Source organism: Cygnus olor, chromosome 7 (genome assembly GCF_009769625.2).
Source record: "Cygnus olor isolate bCygOlo1 chromosome 7, bCygOlo1.pri.v2, whole genome shotgun sequence".
In the NCBI taxonomy this organism is placed as follows: Eukaryota; Metazoa; Chordata; class Aves; order Anseriformes; family Anatidae; genus Cygnus; species Cygnus olor.
In genome coordinates, this window is record NC_049175.1 from 28,478,965 (window position 1) to 28,494,296 (window position 15,332).

Consider the following 15,332-nt stretch of genomic DNA (forward strand, 5'->3'; position numbering starts at 1 on the left):
CTTGGCAGGTGGTAATAATGCTATGCCAGCACTGTCAAAATATGAAAATTAAAGTGACGATGGGTTTTAATGAAATCCATTTGACAAATATAATTAAGGTGTTTTAATATGAAGCCCTGTAATAAAGACTACTGGTGGACTCCCTGAGGTCCTGACTAATTGTGTAGATTGCTTTTAAGCTTTGAATAGTTTTATTGGATAATGAACTGTTAAGAAGTGTTAGATCTTTCTTAAGCAGAATTTGGTTTGAAAAAGAAGAGGAGAGACAGGCCTGAGGTGTGGCATTTTAAACATAATTAGAAGAGAGATTTAAGTTAACATCTTTGATCTTGCTGTCAGTTTTTGATTAGAGCTGTAAATGCTTTAATCAAGTGCAATGTAGTCATTACATTTCTAACTGTTTTTAAACTGCGAAATTACTGAGACACTGACATCGGCTTAACACTTCTTGAGAATTTCCAGCAAAATTATGTTTGTAAACTGGGTGTTTGCATTAAAATGTCATACTGCAATAATTTACCAGTTCTATAGATCCTGGGATAATTATATTTTGGTGCTCAAATAATTAGGGAAACCTTTATGAGATTAAACAACCCGTGGTTGAGGAGAGTGTGCCACTTTGGTTTTCATTTTGAAAATAATTTCTAATGCTGTTTTTTTCAGTTTAAATGATATTCAGACTACTACTTATAAGGAAAATGCGTATATAACAAACTAAGTGCAGTATTTTAATGACTGATATTGTGTCCTGCCAAGGTGGATTCCCTCACACCTGTTTTAGAAATGGGGAAAGAGGCACAAATATTTCCTTGGGGTACAGTAGCAGCAGAGCCAGTAACAAAACTGTTCTCTTAAGTCCCCTATTTTGCAACATTAAAGACTGCTCCAAGAAATTTTAGATTTTTTTTTTTCTAAGACTGGTGTCCAAAACAGCAATAAAATGTGAAAATGGCCGTGGGCACGGATATGTAAAACCAGTGAGGCTGGCCATCTGGATTGTACCTGCCCGTAGGTGGCATGCTGTTCATTTTAAATACAGAACCCGGCAGTCCAAGGCCCTTTCCCAGATCTGACCTTGCCCTCCCTATGTTCTTGATCTTTGAGCACAACAGAAAATCCAGATACTTGTCCCTTTGCTGTGCCAGGCTAGGGACTACTAGGCAGACTGTTTTGCTCTGGTTGGTCCTCTGAGCAGAAAAAAAAGCTACAGCAAAGAAATACGTACATCATCTGTTCTGCAGCACACAGAACATTCACACAAATAATGTTAACGCTGGCCTGCCAGCAAGTCCTATGAAATTGTTAATTACATCCCACAGCAGCCCACCTGATGTCTTTGGCCGCATGTCCTGCACGCTAACATATCCGAGGACTGGCAGACCAGAGGAGAGGGGAGATCTGATGCAAACCTAGGACGTCCTCACAGACTGTTCAGCTGCCAGTGCTTCTTCATGGCACCTCCAGTGTGCATCGCTGCTGGTGGCAATTCAAGGAACACCTAACAGAGAGAAGCAGTCTCTCTGGTAGCCCTGACCCAAACCACTGAGGGCCTCAAAGATCATTTCCAGTAGCTGGAATTGCACTTGGAGCACTGCAAGCAGCTGCTTTGGTTGGATCCAAGCAAAAACCCACTTCCCTACACAGTAAGCTGCTCTGTTCTGGAGCAGTTTGTTTTTGCAGTCTCCAGATGTGCCCCTAATTAAACCATATTGCAGTAGTCTAATGTGAAGATGCCAAAAAAGTGTTGCTGGGTTCCTCCATCAGAAGAAATCACGCTTATCTTAGACGCTTACTGAAAACTCATTTTTTGCAACAATTCTTCCTTGCAGGGATCTTTTAGAAACAGATCGTGCCTACATGCAGTAAAGGCCCCATGTAAGTCTACCTCTTAAACACCATCTGAAGAGCTTAACTTGATCCTAAAATATAATTCTGCTCTGAGGATTGCTGTAAAAATGTATTATGGGAAAGTCTTTATTTCCATCTCAGCAATTTCCAGAAGAAATATCTTTGGTTGACAAGTACAAGAGCAGAGATTTATATATATATATATATATATATATATATATATATCTCCCTGCAAACTCAGCCTGGATTTTAAAATCAGTCTGTATTCTTTCCTTCTTATATACCTCCTGATAACAGTGATTTGCCAGACCATCAGGTATTTTTCATTGTTCTCTCTGTTCCCTTGCTGTGGGTTTATTGAGTTAGTGGTTTTCTCAGCATTATTCTGTGTGTAATCGAAGGCAACATTGAGGATGGAAATAACAGACACTTAACTGATATGTGTGAAAAAGGAGCAGAATCCATAGCTGTGTTGGTCCTGCAGGGTACAAATAAAAATATAAACAGGGGGGAGATGGCTTATGATGGGCAGATCTAAGTGTCGGAAGACAGGAGGCTGTGAGAAGAGTGTTGTGCAAGCAGCACGGAGTTGGCTATGTTGATGTTTTGTCCTGTAGGTGCAGGTTTTTAAATTACTGTACATTTCAAATGAACACAGACTCTAACTGAGGTGTTTAAATTATGTATAAAAAACAAGACTCAAAGTATAATTAAACACACAAACTACTAAAATTCATCAACAAAGAAAAATGCAGATATGTGCAAAATGTCACAATTTTCTCCATAAAGAGGTGTTACTGCTCCAGTTGTGATAGGTGGTGTCTCCTTAGACCAGCTACGACCACCAGTTCTACAGCATTGCTACAATGCTTCATCTCTGTCTGGTTCAGGTACTTTTGTCCCCGTTCTTTCTCAAATGTCTTACATGGTCTTTCCTCATAATAGTCTCATGTTTTCAGGATGATGATATTTTTGTTCATTTTATTTATACAGCACTGAGAGTAAATAGGTATTTACCTTGATTGTAGCTCCTAACTTAGGGGCCCTGCACCATTCCCCAAGTGTGCTTCTCTGGATTGCCTTGTTGTAGGTGAGGTTTCTCTAGCAAACCCCTCAGCAAGGTCTATGGAGTTGGGTATCATGAACATTTCTTTAAGGTCCCTCCAGATGCCAGACCAAAAGTCTGGGGCAGAGCTGACCCACAGCCAGAGCAATAGCCTATGGACTGTCCTTTCCCTCTGCTCCTTGGCCCTTCATTTCCAAATAGCTGCTTTACATCTCCAGAGCCCTGATGGAAGGAAGATCCTTCCATGCAAGCAAAACCACTGTTGTGACAAAACTGGTATGCATTAGACATCACAAGGTTTTCTAGTTGTAAATTACTCACTGAATAAACCAATTTCTTTTTTTGAAAGGGGTTCTTCCTCTCCAAATTGCCACCTCTGTGGAGAAATGTTACGTTTTCAAAGGAAACTGAAGCTTCATGAATAATTTTGAATTCATTTTGCCTCTTTTATAGATTGACTTTTAAAAGATTTGGGGGGAGGTGGTAGAAACCTTGAACAATAACTTTACTCAGCAATCTCTATTTTATTTTTTTTTAAACCTCAGTGCTTTTAGCTTCCTACTTTGCAATACAGTTCTTTTTTATGGTGTTTAGATTTTGAAAGATTTAGTTGGTGGGAAAGTAGGAAGCATGTTGAAAGGATGAGCTAATTAATGTTTCCTCAGCCTATCTAAAATAAGCTATTGTGTTAGAGTTTTGCCATGTTTGTAATTTATGCCTGTTAAACCTTTGTTTTATCATCTATTACTGACTTCTACGCTTCTGTTTGCACTTACTGTCTATAACAAACATTTCATTTTATTTGGAGAAAAAACGGTTTCAGTTACTTCTACTGTACCCGAAAAGGAGAATGGGATTTGCAAATGATAAATGGGGAAGTTGACTAGCTAACTAATAAAGATTTGTCTTAATCAAGTATGATTTGTCAGAACAGGAGCGCACTGGGGTCAGGGCACATGCAATGAATAATACAGCATTCACTGGAGAAAAGGACCAGGCAGAAGGCCTCATAAATATGCTGCGATTACCCATTGCTAATTCGTATTCAAAGAATGAGTTGCACTGAAGCCAGCTTCGAGGTTGCTGAGCTGTTCACCTGCTTTGTGGGCTTTCCAATGTTTAAGAAAGTTTTCATATATATATACACACACACATTTTTTTTTCCTTTTATTTTTTTCAGAATGCTTTATTTTTGCACAGAATGCTTACACTTCTTGGTCAGTGATTTTAAGCATTATTTATTAATAATCCTCTAGGTTTGTTTTATTTTTCTAATGTCTGGACACTATCTGCTTTCTATTTTTTGTTGTTTAAATATGAATGTGAATACAGCAGGAGATACTTCCATTCACATTTAAAAGGAATTGCTGAACAGTACAAGAAAGGTTAAAACACTCTTTAGGTCTTTGGAAGTATTTAAGATCAAACAAGCATAGAGTTTTTGCTTGTGTTGCCAGCTTTCCTGACTTTCTAATCAGTCTGTGTATTCAGGATAAACTTGGTGCATTGGAATATTGAACAAACCCAAATGTCATTCTTTTTGGCTCTGATTTTGTTTTCATTTGTTAGAATTGCTTTTTGCTTCTGGTAGCCATTTCTCACATTGAAGCAGTTGAAGGAAATACTCTTCTCATGGATTTTCCAATGTCTAGAAACTGAGATGCTGCCAAGAACCTTGTTCTTACTTTTTAGCTACATAAATAGGTCATGAAGAAAAAGAAAAAAGTTTCAGTGCTTACAAATATAAGTTTCAGTGCTGACAAATATAATTAGCAGACTTTTTTCTTTGTCTTTGCACTGTTTAAATGTTATATGCTGAGTCTTTGCATAGTGAAATGTTTGAAAAAATCTTTTGCTCCACACTTCAACTTTAAAATATATTTCAAAATTTAAATTGGTTTCTTCTCTTGTGATAGCCTAATGTGACTTTGTTTTCTGTTGGTTGGTTGGCTACTAGTCAATCTCATCTATTTGGTGCTAAACTCTGTCTCTTGAAGTGCATTAATTGCATTAAGAGTAAATCAGCAATAGAGGCAGGGCCAACCTTCCGATTTTCAAGGCCTCGAGCTGCTGAATGCAAGAGTCTAAGTTGCCAAGTCTCTGCCTACATGTTTTAAGTCTTTGAAACAATGAATACTGCAGGGTCCAAAGTAATTATTTACACTGCTTTGAGCATTTTTTATTAAATTATGACTATGAATCCAGCCTTAGTTAGACGAACCAAAGATCCCTGTTGTGTCATCTTGTTGCTGTTTGGAGTCATAGGTTTAATTAAGTGATGGTTTGCGGACCAAGTTTTCGAGGGTATGTTAATGCAACTTGATTTAGATGCAATCAGTATCGCTAATATTCTCCACTGCTAAATTGTTTTCAGAAAAATTCAAGATTGGCAGTGCTGTAATGAAGCAACAGCCATTCTCTGCACCACAGCTAAGAGCAAGCAGGGACTTCTCCCATCCTGACAGCACTTAAAGTAGAAGGAAAAGGAGATGCTGAGGGCTGCCATACATAAGTGATTGAAATGGGAGTAGCAAGTCGTTTACTAATCTTGAGGCACTAAGCAAGGATTTATTTTGCCTTAGAACTTTTCTGAAGGAAAAAGAAAAAAAGAAGTGCAAAGGGAGGAATTTGGAGTGAATGAGCATCGCCAAGCTGGTGCATGGCTAGAACAACGACTGGACCTCAATATAGACAAGCACTCAGGAGAATCAAAGTCTGCCACCTCCTGTGAATGTTGCTGTGAGGATGTTAGTACGGGAGCTCAGATAGATGGGTGATGGGAGTAGACAGAAAAATATCAGTTAGTGAGAAATGAGTAGTTTCATACCATCAGATTGATGTAAGTTAGGATTTCAGAAAAAGTATGAAACCTTAGAAAAGGAAAAGGCTACTAGAGGTGAAGTTACTAGGTCTGTCACATATCATCTTTCTCCTTTCTTTTTCCTATTTTCTTCTCATTCGTCTGCCTTTTTTTTTTTTTTTTTCCTGAGGAAAGACAGAGTAGGCCTAGACCATAAGAGGTGTTGGTTATGAAATGCTCCCAGTTTGTTCTTAAAAGTGTGTGGTATCTTCCTCAAATATCTTTTCTTCCCTTTTCTTCCTTATTTTGAACAAAGCACAGTGTCTGAATTCTGTTCAGATGTTCTCGATGTTTTTCTTTCCGGGTCCCCTGGTCAGACCTCGGGACTGACAGACCCCTTTTGCTGGTGGGCAATGAAAATAATTTTATGAACATCCATTATAGCTTATAGAAACTTTTTCCATTTGAAAAATGTTTGTATTTTAACTTTGGTGGACATCTTGGACTTTGGAGGAATTGGGAGGTATTTTTAGGTGTTTTGTGCTTTCACTATAAGACCATGCAACTTCTTTTATCCTCACTTGTAACTGAACTTCTGAAAGCTCTGGAAGTGCTAGATGTCCTCAGTGTGCGCTGTTGACTGTCACTACTCTTCCTAACGTACAGCAGTTATATCTGCGGAAGAAGCCAACCAGTCTCTACAAAACATGTAGCTAATTTTTATTTTATTGTGTTAAGTGACTACTTAACAACATGCACATTAACTTATCTGTTGCAGATTCTTGAGGCATTTGAGCAACAGCTCTCACATTTCACTTCTCTGCAACTCTCTTGTTTCTTTAAATAGTCTCTCCATTGGCTTATAGCTATTATATCATCCTTCACTTATCTGTATTAACCCGTATTTGTCATATAATAATTTTAATGATCTAAATCCCCATCTCTAATTATATTGGCTGTTCAACATAATATATATCAACTGTGAGCTTGTAAATTTATAAGACTTTTACCTGTGTCCCTACACATAAAGACGTGTCATCACTTTCTTTATTGACTTTCTCCTGTCATAAGCATAAAGCATTTGACTCAACCCTGAATTCTTCTGACTCTTACAACATATATTTTCCAACTTTGTAAATTTACTTGCTGCCACCTCTGAACAGCTAGTATTTAACACTTTCTAGTATATTTTTTCCCAGAAACTGTCATTGATGATTTATTGCTCTAGTCTACTAAAGTTGTAGACTAGACAAACCTTTACTTTGTCCAAAACACAGTGGCAATGTTTTGAAAAAAAATAAAATGCGCCAACTTTTAGTATGTTTTCTGAATTTCTACCTGTATCAGTGTAGTTCTTCTCTAAGAATATTCCATAAGCTTTTGCTATGTCTTCACAGCATGCAGTGTCTCTATGCAAAGATAGCAGAAAAGCGCGTTCCCCAAGTGCTTTTATTCACTAAGCAAGCCTGGGGATCTCAGGGTGGAAATGTTCTCCATTCTGATTCTTTCTCTCACAACACACAGTGGAGTGTGGTTTTTTTGTTTGTTTGTTTGTGTTTTGTTTTTTTCTTTTTTGGTTTGGTTTGGTTTATTTTACTGAGTTTATTTCCTCATTCTGTAGAGCAGCCATCTTGATTTTTAACTTGATCTTCTCTTTTTCTCAGTATGAATTAATTTGTCATTTCCCACCTCTAATTACATAACTCACAAGCATGAATTGTGACAGGATTGCATGCATGCACGCATATGACAGGATTGGACAAATCATACTTTCAGGCATCGTTTCTATGATTCAGTTGTTTTTAAGCCTTCTAAATGTTTTTAAAACATATCAGAATATCTGCCACCTCTTATGAAACATATTTTCTTTCTTGTTATGTAAATACGTACAGATATACAGGGTACATTCTGAGAAGCAAAGTGCTATATAAACCAAGTAGAATTCTTTTATTTTTTATATGAAAAGAAAAATGTAGACTCTGTCTTCAAAATTCATAAAAATACACATTTATTTATCCAAACGTCTGGAGAGGTTCATTCCATGTCATTCCTGTCTCTTGAGTAAATATATTACTCATTCTTAAGAAAAAAAAATTATTGACTTGAGTCATTAGAAAAAGCTCTTTCAAAATCAGTTTAGCTGATAAAGTAAATGAGTACATAAATGGCTAAAAGAAAAAAAAAAGTAAAAGGAAAAACTAGTCAAGCACAAATAACTCTGTATACCTGATATGTGTGTAAGTAAGTATTAGAAATCAAGCTTTGTGGAACATGTATTAAATAATTATGATTTGTACTTATAAATAAATATTGCATATAGGTTACATGCAAATTCCAAGCAAAGGGCACATTCAAGATTGTAAGGCATCACTAGAAATGGTTGTTGTCTTTTGGGTGTATCTCAACATAAAAGTTGAAATCCATGTGCCAGTTTTTGCAGAGATGAAGAGAGAAGTTGGGTTTGCATTTGTTGTTTTTGTTTTGTTATGTTTTTTCAGTTGGGGAAATCTTCTTATTACATATTTTTATGCAACAGGCTCTCGTGGAGCCAGGCACCATTTGTGTATGACCCACATCATAACATTATAACCAAGGTGTTCAGCCCTGAAGAAGCTGATTTTCCATACGCTATTCAAACAACTTTAAGGTCCAATGTATTTGCAGCTGTGAATTTTGGCATTTGCCTTTTAAAGCTGATGCTTGTTAATGAAGTTATGTACTTCTTCAGACTTTTTTTTTCTTTTCATCACAACATTGTTTAAGACAGAGATAACTGCTATATCCAACATTCCTGCTCTCTGTCAGTAAGTAGATAATAAATATGTAAATGCATTCACCCTTCTGCTTTTTATAGTTTAGCTTCAGTTTTAGAACATAATTTTCTGCATCATTTTGGGAATTACAGGTAGAAGGTGCAGCACCAAATAATTAACTTTGTTAAGATTCTATGGAAATAACACAGTTACTAGCAACATATAGCACCCTTCAGTTTGTGTATCGGTCTTACTTCATACATCTGCACTACAGTACATCTTAGAAACATGACCTTTTCACATAACTGTAGTAGCATCATCAATGATTTGCATTGTAACTAGTCTGGAAAGATCTGTACAGCATTGTTGCACTAAAAGCGTGAATCTACCACACAGATGAAGTTTTTAAGTGTCAGGAAAACATCAGAGTCCTGGGGAAACTTGAAAAAATGATAGCAAGGAGATAGCAACAGCATCAAGCTTATAATTAGCTGTACAGTGGGCTAATGTTGCTTTTTTTCTCCAATCCCAAGCACCTTCAGTTGCAAACCAAGTGAGGAGACATGTCTTCATATCATTTATGAGTCTGTATTTTCTTTATTTATTAATATTTTTGTTTGACTGTCTTGACCTTCCAGCTAAAAATCGGGTTTCATTGTCATCAGTGAATTTTCTGAGAGTAGAACAAGGATATGAAAAGAATCTGTGGATAAAGGTGTCAATTTATGTTTGCGAACTTATTGTGAGATTATGTTACCTCCGTTATGTCTCTTTGTTCAACTTATGTTGTTATTTTAGCCCAAAAAAGGCCAAAGATCATCAGCTAAAGTGCATGTAGAGTAAAGCTGCTCCTGTAAAATTGATGATACGTCCAATTATTTATCTATAGAGGCTGCTGGGAAGAAACGCAACTATCTTAGTTCTCAGACCCCTCTGCTAGGTTGAACTTCATGGCTGAAGGTTTAATCCCTAAGTGTCATATCAACAATTCATTCTGTGATATTCTGGCTGACATGCTCTCCTTCCTTATTTATTGATGTCTTCAGTCATCAACAATGAGAGGAAAATACACTATTCGTCAAAGTGATGGTGTTTTACCCTCGCTTACAGTTGATGCTGCTGTCACATTGATGGTTGGAAAATAAACTCAATCATTATAAAAAGCTGAGAGTGTGAACTTGCCCGTGACAGGAAGAAGATGAAAAAAAAAGAAAAAAAACCACAGTAACTTGCTTAAAATTGGTGTAAAGAAAATAGAGATGTTTCCTATAAAGATATTTTTGAGCTTTGTTTGGGAAATATCAAGCCATTTTAGCCATTTATTTTGAAGTTATTCCTTTGAAGGAAAATCTGTTCCTTGCACTCCTTTATGTCTTTGCAAACGTACATATAATTTTTAGCAATAAATATTTGTTATCATTGTCTCATGCTACTACCTGGTTAGCAAATTTTTTTTTTCCTCTTTATTTTAAGTTTTTTTGCTTTACTTTTTCTCTCCCAGATTACACTGAATCTATGTATCTGTTTCTGTATGCCAGTATTTTAAGTGCTTTGATGAAGAATAAGCTTAGTATAGCTTCATCCAGCAAGTCCTTTAACGTACAAACATAGGCAAAGCTCTTTCTTGAATCACTTTCTTAGTCTACCATTTGTATGACTGTACTGCACCTCACAGCTTTTTTAACTCAATAACCACATATCTTACCACATTTCACCTTTGGGAGGCATTGTATATACAGCTAAAAGTGAAGAGCAGCAAGCCAAGAGGGACAAGATAGCATAATGAGGATGTCAATTTGTGGTCAGATATCTGAGGAAATATTTATCTTACTTGTACTGCACTTGGCAACAGATAGAGAAATATATATGTAATGAATTTCCGTAGACTTTATCTAACAGTGTATACGTTCTGTTAAATGCATTTAGAAAAAAAAAAAAAAGAAAAGAAAAAATTGCCTGTCCCACATTTTAAAAGTTTGAGGTGATTCTAATTTGGATTGACTCCAAAATGGACTGTATGTTTAAAAAAAAAAATAAAATAAAAAATAGTAATGTTCTTTCTACTAACATATCGTTGGTTTTTTTACCAATTCATTTTTGTACATCTCCTCACAGTGACATTTTAAATCCAACTCATTCACCAGAACAACATGATTTCTGTTGTTTATAAAAATAAAATGAAATGTTTTTATAGTTTTACTTAGCTAGCAGCCTAGCTAAGTTGCCTAAACGAATGTGCGCAGAAATACCTGGTTGTCTCACACTTGCAGTGTGTCCTGAGGCAAGTTACAGCTGCTTCAGCTACTTGTGTCTGCTTCCCCACCTGTAAAATGGGAATGATTTAACTTATTTTTCTCCTTCAGGGAAATACAGGGAGGGTTTCTTAATGTTTCTGTAGAGCTTTGAAGATTAAAATCTCTTCTCTATATTTGCCGCTATTATTTCAGTCAAAGAGGAGCGTTTGACTGAAGCTGTTTGAAGAGTAAAGTTTTGGCATCTTGAGTTGTCTTTGTACCGTATCTTGAGGCTTGGATTCCTCTCTCTGCTATAATTTTGCAACCTTTGGTCCAACATGAGCTGCGGAAGCAAATAACCCATGAGTAAACAAACAGAGATGCCAATAGATTAATGTATATGTCTGCTGTTAAAAACATATCAGGAGATGCATCACAGTGTATCTCCAGTTTTGCCAGGAATAGTATCTGATGAAGCAAAATAGACACCAGTAACTGGTTTGGGCGTAGCCCAAAATGACTTTTATTTAAGTATCAATGGTAAAAGCTGAGAAGCACAAGAAATATATTCTTCTAATATATTTTTTCAGTATCCTTAGATGTATAAGTATTGCTGGTGTTCTTAGTGAAGGCTTCCTGACTTCCTTGCTAAGGCAAGGAGTGGGCGTAAAGAGTGCATGGGAAGTATGAACACCCATCACTTAGAGCAAGTTTTAAAGTCTTCTTGCCCTTGTTTTGTCAACCAAAATCAGCATTGGTTTCCAGGGCCTCCAAAACCTTGGCAGATTGCAAGGGGACAGCTTCTGGTTTGGTTGTTGCTTCTGCAGTTTTATGTTGCTTGGAAAAGTTAAAATTTAGTATAATGATACCTTCCTCTTTGCAGTTAGGAGTGATTAAGCTATCATATGTATTAAATGCTGTTGTTCTTGAAATAACTTTGTTGCAATCTAACCTGGCATTTTGAGGCCTTACAGTCACAAGGTATATTTTTCACAATTTATATTTTGATTTTTTTAATGCAGAGCAGATTGGACAGGAGATGCTGGAAAACCTCAGCCATGACAGAGAGAAGATCCAGCGTGCTCGGGAAAGGGTAAGTTTGATAATAAGTAATTGCTGGTCGTGGATTTTATTTGCTTTGGGCAAGTTCACTGTGCATGCAAAAATAATCCAGCATATTGGTTAGTTTTATATAAATCAGCTGCTATCGTGAGATATAATCACCATCTGAAGCAAAGCACTTAAAAAATGTATTATATGGGCCCAGTCCTGCAAATCCTCTCCCACAGGGAGTCACACTGAAGCCACCAAAACCCACCATTGCAAGCAAGCTTTGTGTCACCATCACCACAGTCAGATCTGCTTTTTGTCTTTTGAAAGACTTTTTTTTATAGTGTCCATTGCAATCACCTCTTGTACTCTCTAAAACAAAGTTCTGTATCATGTTTTAGCTTCTAATAATTGATCAACAGCTGCTCTTTGTAGCTGCAGGTGCTAATAATTGCCTTCTGAGGATGTATGCAATAGTTGCCACCTTTTCTCAATGTCCCCAGTGTTGTATGGGCAAAACCAACATTTCTTTCTGTGTTAGGGTTTCCTACATTGCTGCTCTGTCACTGCAGTCAAAAGGTGTCTATGTCATGTTTGGCTTATGTTGCCTCTATAATTTAGAGCGTAATGAAGATGCCCATCCAACTCTTACAACTTCTCTAAACTTCAGTCTAAGAGATTTGACCCTTTGGTTCTGATTTCTGCTCACCGTTTCAGGAAGATCTCACCAGCTCTGCTGACTCACCCAGAACACGGAGTGACTGAATCTGTGACTTTTTATCCATGACACACTGATCAGACACTTTCTTGAGCATCCAGTGTTGCCAAAGCCAAGTCATCTTACAGGCCTCTAGCTGACAAATGCCACTTAAGGAAATTCCTTGATATGTCCCAGGGAGTTTCGTTACCTGGATAGCTCTGATTGGTAAAGCCCCATATGACAACTTTAACGAGGCATTTTGTGTCAGTTATACCAGTTGCTTCTTGAAGTCCTGGGCATTAGCTACTTTAAAACATTAAGTATAACTAAATCATTAGATACAAGGATTGTGAGCATTTACCAAGTGTTGTTCAGGCAACTTTGTATCTTGTTTTCCCTTCAGTCCTCACATTCCTTGTGACTGCTAAGTCTGAGATGCTTTTTTGTTTCTGTCTGGACAAATAGAATCTGGGCAATGGAGCTGAATAACATGCATCTCTGTGCTGATCCTAAAAATACTTGTGAAAATTAGAGAAAGAGGAGGCATGGTTCTGATGACTCCTTATACACATAGTTTGTAGCATAAATTTTGCATTCTGCATGGAAAGCAAATTTCATTGATGGAAAAACATGCAAACTGTAAAGCACGAGATTAAATATAAGAGTATTCTAGGAAAGTACATCAAATAACAATTCTGCAAAAGATCTTGTCATAAATGGAAGATCTCAAATTCCAAAATTTTATTGTATGCCACTTAAATATTTTGTCTAGGGAATTCAGAAAAGTGCATCTGTCTATATACTCAAATGTAAAGTTAGGGATGATCTTGGATAACTTCACAAGTTTTCCATTTTGTGGAGGTTTTTTAACCTCCTTGGTTAAAAAAAGTGTCTTTTTGTGGAGGACAGACGGTGTTCTATCAATGCATAATAGCTCTACACTGAATACATGCAGATATTGTCTTATCAGCCTGGGAACTAATCGGTCTTCTGAAAGTCAAATGTCATCTTGAGTATGACGGCCAGTTCTTAGCAGTTTAATCTTGTGAAAATTAGAAATATTTTCTCTTGAGCAAAATGTAAATGAGGTAGTGTCTCTATAGTTTGGTTAAATTTACGTATGTGCTTTCCTGTCAGAAGAGTAAAATGCTTGAATGAAGAAAAATGCAAGACATAGCTAGTATTATTTGGAATAAATGAAGATGACGTGCAGTGCAACATACATGTATAATAACATCCATGAAAGAGGAATTCCCTAAACTATCTCTTATTTTTTAAACCAAAGAGAAGAGATAAAAGCTCTGCTACAGGAGCCAGAGAGGTTAACTGTACTATAAAGGACTCTAAAAGATGCAATACTTTTTTAGGAAAGCCTTGAATTAAAATGTACGTAAGGCAGACAAGATATCAACATCTTCCTCATCTTCCTTCTTTTCTCATTATTATTCTCCTTATTATTTTTAAAAGCTTTCTTAAATACCGTGCAGATTTGCCATTGCTAATATTAAAGCAGCTTTCAAAAGGTTTTCACTACAGCAAGGAAGTGCCATTATATGCCATTAAACAGTTTTGCATGCCACCAATTCTTCGGCCTCTGTAGTGCAATGGTATTAGTTAAGAACGGATGGAAGAGCTACCATCAGATATTTCAGTTTTAAATAAAAACAAACTTACAGTTTGAAAAAAAAAAATACATTTTGGATTGGGTTGTTGTTTTGTTTTGCTTTGTTCTTCCCTGCCAATGCAAAAAGAGAAGGCTTTTTTTAGTGTTCTCTTGGAATGTAGCTAGAGATCTTCCAACTATTTGTGTATGTGTTTGTTTATTTTTAACGTTTCTTTTGCTTATTTTGTGTGTGTGTGTTTTTATTATTTTATTGCCATAAAAGTATGAGGTCATCTTGCTTAGAGGACTTTGTCAAACCTCTGCGGTTCAACTTCCCCATCCTAACTATCAGTACCGATTCTAGCTGCCAGGTAGAATCCTGCAGCAAGACAAGAAAGTTAGGATCAAACATCTAATAGTAAAAAGGAGAGAGCTACTTTTCTGTGAAAAGGGAGAAGAAGCCCCAAGTGTTAAATGCATCTTTATGAATAATAAAAGACCAATGTAAAGCATACATTTGTGCTTTAGATTCCCTTCTAGCATGGGTAAGAACCTGGCTTTTTCATGAGCCTTTAAAAATTATGATATTTTTTCTTCTGTTACTTGTGTCCAACTGGGCTAAACTGCTTTTCTGGAGCTTGAATTGTCTAGATGAATCAAGAAAAAAAATGAGGGGATGACCTCTCTGAAATATAATGCTCATCTTTGTTCCATCATGCTGCATAATTATAGAGCTCTGAGAGTCAGTGCAAGCCTTCCCACTGAATATGATATTACTAAGAGCTGTCTTGGTTGGTGTTACCCAGTCCCATCTTCTATGTGGTATTTCCTTAATGCCTTTTACAAGAACAAGACAGAAATTTATACATAAAGGTTATGTGTCATTGATTGCAACTACTTATTTCAGTAATAAGCATTACATCTGGTAGCAAATATTTACAATATTAGGCTCCAAAACAGCAACTGGTTTTAATATTGCTGCTATACACATATTCAAGATAAAAACAGTGGCTTGTTATGGCGAAGGTGATTTCTTATTGAAAGACTGCCTGTTTTCTTGGCAGTGTTGCTGTTTCAGTGAATTTATAACACAGGATGCATGTCTTCTACAACAAAGTTTCTTTAGTAAGAAGTCAATGAGTCAGATAATCCTTTCAATCTGATTTGATAATGAAGAGGAAAATATTCAACTTTCATAAGGAGAAGAATGTTTTATGTATGTATACACAGCTGTGTTTAAAAATAGTGGTCCCTGCTATTCTGTAACTGACAACTGTT

General features: G+C 36.6%; 1 protein-coding gene across 2 annotated transcripts in view; it reads left to right on the forward strand.

The window, feature by feature from the left end:
• The window catches only part of VTI1A (vesicle transport through interaction with t-SNAREs 1A), a 271,587-nt gene that overhangs the window by 154,323 nt on the left and 101,932 nt on the right, over positions 1-15,332 (forward strand). For both annotated transcript variants that reach the window (XM_040564130.1, XM_040564129.1), the window contains one exon: positions 11,724-11,794. In XM_040564130.1, coding sequence (XP_040420064.1) covers positions 11,724-11,794 — 71 coding nt within the window. The remainder of the gene's footprint in view (positions 1-11,723; positions 11,795-15,332) is intronic.